The 9,795-nt window shown below is 47.3% G+C and overlaps 1 protein-coding gene across 1 annotated transcript; it reads right to left on the reverse strand.

Annotated features, from left to right (window-relative positions):
• Positions 1-6,993, reverse strand: EDN1 (endothelin 1). Its single transcript, XM_072813633.1, has 5 exons — positions 6,262-6,993; positions 4,486-4,654; positions 3,370-3,528; positions 3,102-3,215; positions 1-1,261 (listed from the first exon to the last, which is right to left on the reverse strand). Exons 1-5 carry the CDS (start codon positions 6,323-6,325, stop codon positions 1,159-1,161), a joined length of 609 nt encoding a protein of 202 aa, XP_072669734.1. The 5' UTR covers positions 6,326-6,993; the 3' UTR covers positions 1-1,158.
• Positions 6,994-9,795: the final 2,802 nt, after the last annotated feature.

Consider the following 9,795-nt stretch of genomic DNA (forward strand, 5'->3'; position numbering starts at 1 on the left):
TACAGTAGGGAAAAAATATTTATTTTCTAAAGTTATTACCTTGACAGGCAAAACAAAGCATTTTCTCAATTTCATTCAGAAATACATTTTAAAAAAATACATAGACCAATATGGCCTGCCCAAATGTATATTTAACATGGTAAATATAAGGAATAAATTGTTTAGAATATAAATATCTATAAAAAAATAAGTACATTGAAATTTAATCCAACCTCTTCCATTAGCCAGTTACATAAAGGACAATAACTTTACTGCTTTAAAGCATAACCAAATGTTTACTTTTCAATGTCTTTTATGAACAACCCTATACCGTTGTGTTTCCAAAGATCAAGGTAAGGGAACCTCCAGATTCAAGGATCTTTTTCCTTATGGATCAGAGCTAGTAGATTACCATGAAAATGTTACATCTACTACTGGCATGTTAGACTAGACATCTATGAGGCCAAGATTTACTATGGGGGTTTTGGGGGAGGGGATGGCAAGAGGGGACAGAGCCGGGGTAGGCAATAATTAACGGTGGGGAAGTACTTCTACCAGAGTGCAATAGAGGTGAGGTAGACTCAGATTCATCAAACCCATCCTGATTTACAGTAGTAACAGTTTCTTTTAGTTTTGCATTTTGTGAATTAAAAAAAAAAAAAGTCTTTTACTTTTTTTTTTTTTTTTTTTTTACTTGAATGTCCTTCGAATGTGTTTTCAATTCGTGCATTCCTTAGAAAACCTTTGCGTGGACTTTGGAGTTTCTCCCTGAAATGTGCCAGGCACCTGAGTGAGACACAAACACTCCCTTCGGACTCTCTTCAGAAATTCCACCCTGTGTGGAATCTCTTCTCCCCCAGAGGATGACATCCTAATTCACAAGTCACTGTGTCTCTCTGCTTTCCAAGTGGTCCATTGTCACCCCAAGCGAGGAGAGACTAAAGCAGTTATCATTGATGGAAGCAAATGAAGATGGATTGGGGGACTCCTTAACCTTCCCTGGAATGTTTAGAGCAAGGGCACTGGCCCGTTGCCAGTCTGGAACAAGAAACAGTCTAAGCAGGGAGGATGCTTTTGCTCTGATCTCAGCCATGGGGAGAGAGTGCAGAATTAGCTGCAGGGTTCCCTCCACAGAGGAGAAGGCTTGCGGGCCACAGGCCCAGTCAAGGTGACCAGTCATCAGTGTGTTCGATTATGGGTCACTTTGTTCTCTCTGTAGAGCTCTGCTTTCAGCTTTGCAACACGGAAAGCTGTTTTGATGCTGTTGCTGATGGCGTCCAACCTATTAAAACAAGACAAGAGAAAACAAATGTTATTTTTTTTTTTAAATCACTTCTGGGCAAAAAGAGGCATCTAAAATTAGAATCTGGCACAAACAAATCTAAGTCTGATCCTAAACCTTCACCACCAACTGCAACAGCGTGCTACTCTTGGTTAATCTCAAGGGAAAATGAAGCCCATCTTTTATTCTGGAAATGGAGGTGGGGGGGAGACGAAGGGAGCTATGGTCATATCTAAAGGAAATTGGGCATTAAGTACAATTTTAAAATATAATTTTATGGTAAACTAGAGATACTCTCTTTTATTCTGTTGCTACCACCACCACGAGACTCTATGGAGAACTGCCTCTGCATAGGTTTCAAATAACCATGGATGTCTTCTTAATCACAAAAGCAATTAAAGGTGACTTGGTAGAAAAGAAACAAAAAGAGAGGTAGGGCCAAAGCAAATGGTGTACAGCACTTAGAAAATGCTGTACTTTCTGCAGGTTTAATGTTTTTTTTTTTTTTTTGCAGGAAAAAGAAAGGGAATTGCAGTAGTGATTTGATCGTTGACACAGTAATACTAATAGAAAAATAAGAATAATTTCCAAATCAGTTAAGGAACTGTGGTTTATGTAACCCCATGATCTGAAGGGAACATCGGGGGCCTGACATTATAAATATGGAATGGCAATGGCCAGCCAAACATCCCAGACAGCTGAGGATGTCCCATACATCAGCAGTAAACAACACAGAGGTGTTTGCTGCCTGCCAGGCCTGTGCTCAGAACACTCTGACCACAGAACTTCTTGCCTCTGGATTTCTAGGAAAAGTTTCCATGGCCCAAGATAGGGAAATGTAGGACACGTGAAAGCTCTGAATACAGATTTCCTCCCTCTAGCTTACAAATTCCAAGATGTTTTGGATTTGGAAAGGCCATCACTCTAGAGATGCCCATCACAACCCCATGGTGTTGACTAATCGGCATCCTTTCTCTGCCTCAGCTCACACACAACCAACCAGAAAAGATGAGAGCTATTCACAATGACATGGGCTCTCCACTCAATGCACTTCCCTATTTAAAAAAATAGGGAGACCTGGGTGGCTCAGTGGTTGAGCATCTGTCTTTGGCTCAGGGCATGATCCCAGGGTCGTGGGATCGAGTCCCACATCAGGATCCCCATGGGGTGCCTGCTTCTCCCTCTGCCTATGTCTCTGCCTCCCTCTCTCTCTGTCTCTCACGAATAAATTTTTTAAAATCTTTCATAAATAAATAAATAAACCCTCAAAACAGCATGTTCTAATTCTCACCATCCCTATCTAATGACTTTATTTTTCCCTTTGGCCATTGGAGTAACTGCTATGCTTTGGGGGGTTTCTTTTCTTTTGTTTTTTGGCTTTTGGATTTTTTTTTTTTTGTAACTGCTATGTTTTTTAAAGATCTTGATCATTCATGACACTTGAATTTAAGAATAAATAAAATAAAATAAAATCAAACATCAAAACTCCTGTCCCTGAAAAAAATGTTACTTTCTCAAGGAAAGTGGCAAATACATTGACTCAGAAAAGCAAGGACTAGATGTGACCAAGTGACAAGGATGCCTATAGATGTAACTTGTTTGGAAAAGCTACCTTTGGACTGAGTGGCACAGGCTCCAGATTATCAGAGTGTACAGTGGGCAAAGATCTGCCTTCAAAAAATATATATATTTGAGAGGGATTCCTTTGCTCTTTTTAATCTATAGACTATGAAGATCTTTGTTGTCTTCTAAGCCTTTCTCTCATCAACAGGAGGGTACCTGTAGGGAGCAGCCCCTTAGCACTGGTGACTGGGGCTAGCTGGTTGGGGGAGTCTCTTACCTTCTTATTTTTCTTCCTGCCACCAGCTGCTGCTGCTTGGACTTTTCTCCAAGCTCAGAACAGTCTTTTCCTTTCTTATGGCCATTCCAGCCCTTCTCCATACTGTCTTGCTCCCTGTTAAAATACAGATAGCGCCAAACATTTCAGCAACGGTACCTTCAGTTCTCACAAAGTCTCTGTTAATGTCTCTTAAACAAGAAGGCAACATTATGATGGGAAGATCAAGAGGCCATAAAACTGATCGAAAGCCAACGTATTTCTACCTCACCTGAGTTCTTTTCCCGCTTGGCAAAAAGTCCAGCACTTCTTGTCTTTTTGGCTAGCACACTGGCATCTCTTCCTGTGGTCTGTTGCCTTTGTGATAAATAAATCCTTTAAAGATCGCTTAGACCTAGAAGGGCTTCCAAGTCCATACGGAACAATGTGCCTATTAGCAAAAAAGATGAACAAAAGACATTAGCATACTTATGAGTCTTTGAAATGATGCATTCTGTGGCACAAACTCATTGCAGTGGGACCCAAGTTGCTCACCGCACAGCACCTGGTCTCACAATTTAGGAGGGTCCAGTACGGTGGTGGTCAGGAGCACGTGCCCATCAATGTCGCCCTGAGTGTATACCCCACCAGGAGAAAGCCAGTTTTCTAACTCAATGAAGTTCCATTTGGATTCTAAACAAATTTCACTTTCCTCTCCACACAAACAGCTTTGTTTTTTTTTTGTCCCAAATTATGACATCTCAGCTTTGGTGTCTGTTTCCTATTTTCTTCCTTTTCTGACTTTCTATCTAGTTAACAGCTACGGGGGGGGGGGGGGGGGGCGGAACTTAGATGCAAAACTATGACTCACATGATTTTGAAAATCTATTTTCAATCCAAGACAGATGATAATGCGAAAAGTGCCCTCTGAAGGGGATGGGGGAGTGGGGGGATGGGGAGGACATGCTACAGCACACACCATTCACCCCCAGGATTGCACATCTCTCGCAACTGGTGATATCATGCGACTAATAGAAGGACTCATTGCCAGAAGGCTGTCCAGTAATTTCCAAAGTGTCCCTTTTGAGTCTCACCTAAAAGGAATAAAGTTCTGTCCTTGGAATCCTACTTGCCATCAGCATTTTCCATCTATCCAGTCATGAGTGTTTGAGCCACGGGGCCTCAGAAGACCTCCCCTCTGTTTCAAAGAACCTCCCTGCCTGTGTATTTTTAGGACCCGAGGGGCACTGTCCCCGGCCGCCCACCCGGGGCACCTTCATGTCCTCAGAAGTGCTACCTTCGGAATCCACACCAGGAGCTCCCCTAAAAGCAGCTAGAGTCACTGGGCTCCAGAGTCTGGGGAAGCCAGAGGTAAGGAATAGAGTTACGACGCCCTCTAGGGACTTACTCAGGAGTGTTGACCCAGATGATGTCAAGGTGGCAGAAGTAGACACACTCTTTATCCATCAGGGAAGAGCAGGAGCAGCGCTTGGATCGGCGGGGCCGCCAGGGTGCACTGGGAGCAGGCTTCTCCCCCCTGCTGTCCGGGCCTGTGCTGAGCTCCGCACCCAGGACCGCTGGGGAGAGAAAGAGCAGGTCAGCAGGGCATATCCCCTGGGATCTAGAGGAGCACATAGAAGCCCGTGAAGCACACAGCCCGCCGTCAGCAAGAAACACAGAGCAAAAGGGGCTCTTTATCTTTCCTCTCCTTAACGTGACTTCACCTTTACCCCCACTGGCTTATGCACTTTCAGGGAGATTACACATGAGCTGGGGTGGCAACCACCTGAAAAGGGGACTGCTGGCCAGGCCCCAGAGAAACGGGTGGCCATGCTGCCTGTTAGAAATGCAGGGTGGCTTCTCCATGGCATTTAATAGGACAGACTGATCTAGCAGGATAGTGGCTTAAAGTCGGCCGATGACCAAAGATCTAAAGCTAAATAAATCCCCTGCCTCTTCCTAGGTTCAGGGCCACTTCCCCATGCAGTTTAGGGGAGTACCCGCCACTTCACACCTGGTGGAGGGCAGAGAGCAGCCCAGGTGGTATATAGTCCTTGAAATTAGGAGGAATTCAAGAGGTTTGGGGGAGATGACTGGAGAAAAGAAGAGAAACCAGCCCTACAATAGTCATCACAAGTGGTAAACTCTAGAGAAGGTACTGACCTAGACTAAGACTGAGCAGCAAGGAGCTTGGGAACCTAATGCAGGTTCTGTGGATTTTGAATCCAGAATCCCCCGAACAGGATGGCATGTGTGGGATTCGCTTCTTGCCCCTTCCCCACTGCGGCATCGCCTCTTCTTACTGACAAGTTAGCCATGCAGCTTATCTGCCCAATTTTGTACATTTCAAATGATCAGACACATTCCAGGATTTTCATTCCCTTGACATCTTTTCTCTTTAGTCAGGGTCATGAAAAGACACACAAAAAAGGGCATTGACCCCGAGAAGGGGGAAACGGGCAGATGCACACGTACTATCTAAATCCTCAAGCAGCCACGACTTATCGTGGCTCCCCTCCCACAACAGGTGAATAAAACTGAAAATAGACCTCACACCATCTTAGGTGCCAAAAACCTGCCAAAAGAAGCCTAAAGTCAATAGTGACAAATTTTAAAGAAAACATCTGCTTCACCCTGAAACCGCCGGAGGGTTATTCAACAGACTGTTCTGCAGGTGATTTTACTGCTCATAGATTGCTTGAATGACTTGAATAAAATTCCTTGGCTTCGAGGTGAAACGTTTAAATATTTTACACATTCACACGCTATTAAAACAGTATTTAAATAAGATGGAAGTTCCTATATGTCCTATGAACTGTACAGACCGATGTGTTGCAAATATCCATTTGGCTAACTGCGAAGCTAGTCTTTGCCTTTCTTGAGTTATAGATTTTAAAAGCCCAGGAAATCCACACCACCTATATAATAACAATAAGTTATTTTCATGCTCTGGGAGCAATTGTTTTCAAGAGAGGAATTCTCTTCCCCCGCAACTCGAAAAGTTTTTTTTTTTTTTTTCCAACTCGAAAACTTAAGTAGCTTTGAGCAGTAATTCCCAGACCCTTGCCATGTGAGCTGCAGGCATAAAAAAGAGGAGGAAAACAGCAGCACGAAAACCATGAGGGTGCACACAAATCAGTAGACAGCAACGTTCAGAGAGATTCACGAGTCCCCGTTTGCCTACCTGCTTCTGGAGCTCCTTGGAAAGCCACAAACAGCAGAGAAAAAATCATGGGGAAATAATCCATTTTGGAGAAAAAAAAAAAAAGAGAGAGAGAGAGAGACAGAGAGAGAAAGAGAGGAGTGGGGATGGATCAAAGTCCTCTCCTGCCAACCGAACCTAAAAGGTTGAAAACGAAAAAATAAAAAAAAAAAATAATAATAATAGCTTCTGGTTGTTCAGATCGAGTGAGCCTTCAGCCTAAAAGCGCTCTTTAGAGAAAAAAAAAAAAAAAAAGAAAAAGAAGAAGAGGTTTAGGGAGGAGCGCGGGCGGTGGAGCGGGGCGCACTGCGGGGCGCACTGCGGGGCGCTCGGCGACCTCGGGGACCTCGGGGACCGCGCAGCCCGGGACCCTCCTGCGCGCTCGGCCCTGCGCCGCGGCACCAGCGCGTCTGGCTTGGACAGCTCTCCGCAGCCTTTTTATATTGAACCCCTATAGAGTGGGGGTAAACAGCTCCCACTTTATTCCAGCCCCAGACAATGTTATTGTGTTATTAGTCACCAACAGGCAACGTGCAGCCGGAGATAAGGGCCGGCTCCGAAGGAAATCACTGCTAACTTCAGAGGCAGACGCCCGCCGCCGTCTGACAATCCAGGGGCAGGGCTAAGGACCAGAAAATACCCATTAGAGACCTCGGGGCAAGCCTGCCCGCGCCGCGCTGCGCTCCGCTTCCCCTCTGCTCAGGAATCAGAAGAGGGACTCCGGGGAAGTCATACCATTGGTATGAAAAGTATGAGCTGCAGTTTAAATAGATGGTATTGTTGTGCGCGGGGGGAATTTTTTTTTTTTTATTGTTGTTCATTTCGTTTTCCTTTTATGTCTCCGATTTCTTAGTGTTGATCCAACAAAGGGAACGCTCTCCCTCTTTGCTCCCCCCACCCCACCTCCCCACTGCGGGGGTCGGGTGTGTGTGTGTGTCAAATTATTTGGGCAGGTCGAGGAGGTCCCTTACTCCAAGCCCCCTCCCTCCCCCGCCCCTAAGGTTTTTTCTTTTTCTTTTTTTTTTTTTTTTTTTGCTAAAGTTCTTTGCGTGCGCAGTGAAAAAGATCAGTGAAGCAATGGCAAGGACAGGACGGTTTAAAAAAAAAAAAGAAGAAGAAGAAGAAGAAATTGGAGCCCTTTCAGGCTCATACCCAGGGCTTTCAATATCACAGAGTGCCCACCTTCTCCCCCCACCCCCTCCCCCGACCGGGGTGCGTGCCCCCCTCCCCAGTTCAACAGCACCCACGTTAAGAAGTAGCGCGAGAGGGACGCCAGGGGGAGATGAAGAGCTACAGGGGCTGATGTTTGCTGAGAACAAAAAACAAAAAACAAAAAAAAAGAAAAACAACAACAAAAAAAGCTAAAGCCCTGGCTGCCCAAGAACCCCAAGGAAGGCAGCCTGAGATGGGAGCAGAGCGAGCAAGGGCGCCTCCTGTGACAAAGGGGTGCCCCCCCAGAAGGTTCACTTACTCCCTTCAGCTTTTCCAGATCGATCCCCGCCCCTCCCCAGCTCAAGATTTGCTTCTTGAGGGCAAAGGGGAGTTCTTGTAAAGGGTTGGGTGGATATGAAGTGAGGGTGGTGTTGGGAAGGAGGAAATGGCCATGCTGAATGAGAAGACCGCATAATACCTCACACTTAATAGCAAGTTTACACTTTCAAAGCAATTTCTGTTTGCCCTTGAAATCCTAACACACACACACACACACACACACACACACACACCCGCCCCGCGCAGGACGTACCCACAGGGCAGCCACTGTGCAGTTGAATGTGCTGTAAGGTACCAAGCAAAAGAAATGTAAGGCATTGGCTTTTTCGGGTAGCCTCGTTTTTCAGGTGGGGAAAACGAGGCACCCACAGCTCCCACGCTCTACCAAAGTCCTTGCACTGTGCGGAGGAAAGCAGAGGCCAGAAGTTTAGAACATCTTCCCTGCATGGGAGAAAGGTGAGTCTACATCTAACACCTAGGGGCACCATGGAGTAGAAGCTTCCAGCATTTCTTCATCTTGTTTAACTCCAGTCCTCTCCCCAGGGTGGTGGTGGTGGGGGGGGATATTTCAAATGTGGACCCGCTTCCAGGACTCAAACCGTTCCTTCCTTCTTCTCCCTGCTTAGCCCTCACCTCTAGAATCAAAAGGACAGATTTTGCCCCAGCGGGGGAGCTGGGCACTTGGGCCCCTAGACCTCCCTGGAAGTCACAGTTGGGGAGACAGTAACGGTAGCCGTGTCAGGTGCCTGCTGAGATCTGTTCCCTGAAAGAGCCACTGTAGCAAGAGCTGGAGCTGAGGGAGAGGCAGGAACCCTCCCTCCCTCACCCACACCAGAGGGGCCTCCACCCAGGCCCCAGGGGACCCTCCCTGGGCCTTCTGCCTCTGCATAGGCTTTACTTCAGCCCAACCCTGGGGAGTTGGGGAGGGCTCCGCTTGCCCTAGAACAGGGTGTCATCAAACTGGAAGCCAGCTTTGCCCACCTCAGCTCTGGCTGGTGTGTCCCCACCTCCTCTCCCCAGCAGACCACAGGGAGAGCTGCGAAGAGCTGATGTCACATTCACAGGATCCAAGCTCCCCCCATCCCCCCCAGGGAGGGAAAGGCTGCCTAGGATCCCCGTCACCCCTTCTTTAACCTTCTGGCAACTTTGGCAAAAGCCTGGTCACAGTCAGGACCAACCTGTCCTAAGCTCCTCCTGGGAAAGGACCACCCCCGCCCTCCCCAGTGTCTCCAGGTGGAGCCTGGGTTACCCTCCAGCAGGGAAGCCCCTCTCCCTGCCACCCCCAGAGTACTGAGGCTGCCCCTGCCAGCAGCACCCAGCCATCGGGTGGAGAAGTAAAGCAAAATGAAACTGCCCACATGCCTTCCCACAGTTTCCTCTCCTCTCCTCTCCTCTCCTCTCCTCTCCTCTCCTCTCCTCTCCTCTCCTCTCCGTGTGTGTCATCCTGTGAATGTATTTGAATTAGAAATACAAAAAGTGGGCAGTGATCCGCCCCCACCCCTGACCCCAGGCCTTCGAGGGCCCTGTAAGTAAATGCACAGGGTTCCAGACTTGGGAGACTCCCATTGTTCCAAGTACAGTCTCGCCTCCATCTCTGAACCCTGAGTTTCCAAGATGCGCATGGGCATATACAGGGGTGTCCTGCTTTTCTCTGTGTGTCATCGGTGCGCTCTGCCCTTTCCATCCTGCTCTCTGTCTCCACCTCTGGGTGCAGCCCCCTTTCCTTCTGTTGGAGGAAGGGGAAGCCCCTTTCAAGCTCAGAAAAGGCAGCTAGGGCACTGCCAGGCAGCTGCCCAGCAAGACATTTTCCCAAGAAGCAAGAGGGAGGGGGAGAAAGAACCCCAACAAACCAGTTTTACAAGCTCCAAGCTTCCACCTCTCCTCCACTTACAGCATTGCTAGAGAGGGAGGTAGGAGAGGTGGAGGTTAAAAAAGCTGAACAAAATAATACAGGCGGACATCCCACCACCCTCCACAGCCCGAACCCCACCCTCCCAAGATCTAGGAGCCACAGACCTCAGAGAG

Source organism: Canis lupus, chromosome 37 (assembly GCF_048164855.1).
Source record: "Canis lupus baileyi chromosome 37, mCanLup2.hap1, whole genome shotgun sequence".
Taxonomy (NCBI): domain Eukaryota; kingdom Metazoa; phylum Chordata; class Mammalia; order Carnivora; family Canidae; genus Canis; species Canis lupus.

Excerpts from the sequence above, each read along its gene's own strand:
- EDN1 (XM_072813633.1), bottom strand. The coding sequence starts at position 6,325 with ATGGATTATTTCCCCATGATTTTTTCTCTGCTGTTTGTGGCTTTCCAA. Across the intron at positions 3,529-4,485 it reads ATCTGGGTCAACACTCCTGA|GCACATTGTTCCGTATGGAC; the intron begins GTAAGTCCCTAG and ends TTTTGCTAATAG. Across the intron at positions 3,216-3,369 it reads CAAGCGGGAAAAGAACTCAG|GGAGCAAGACAGTATGGAGA; the intron begins GTGAGGTAGAAA and ends GTATTTTAACAG.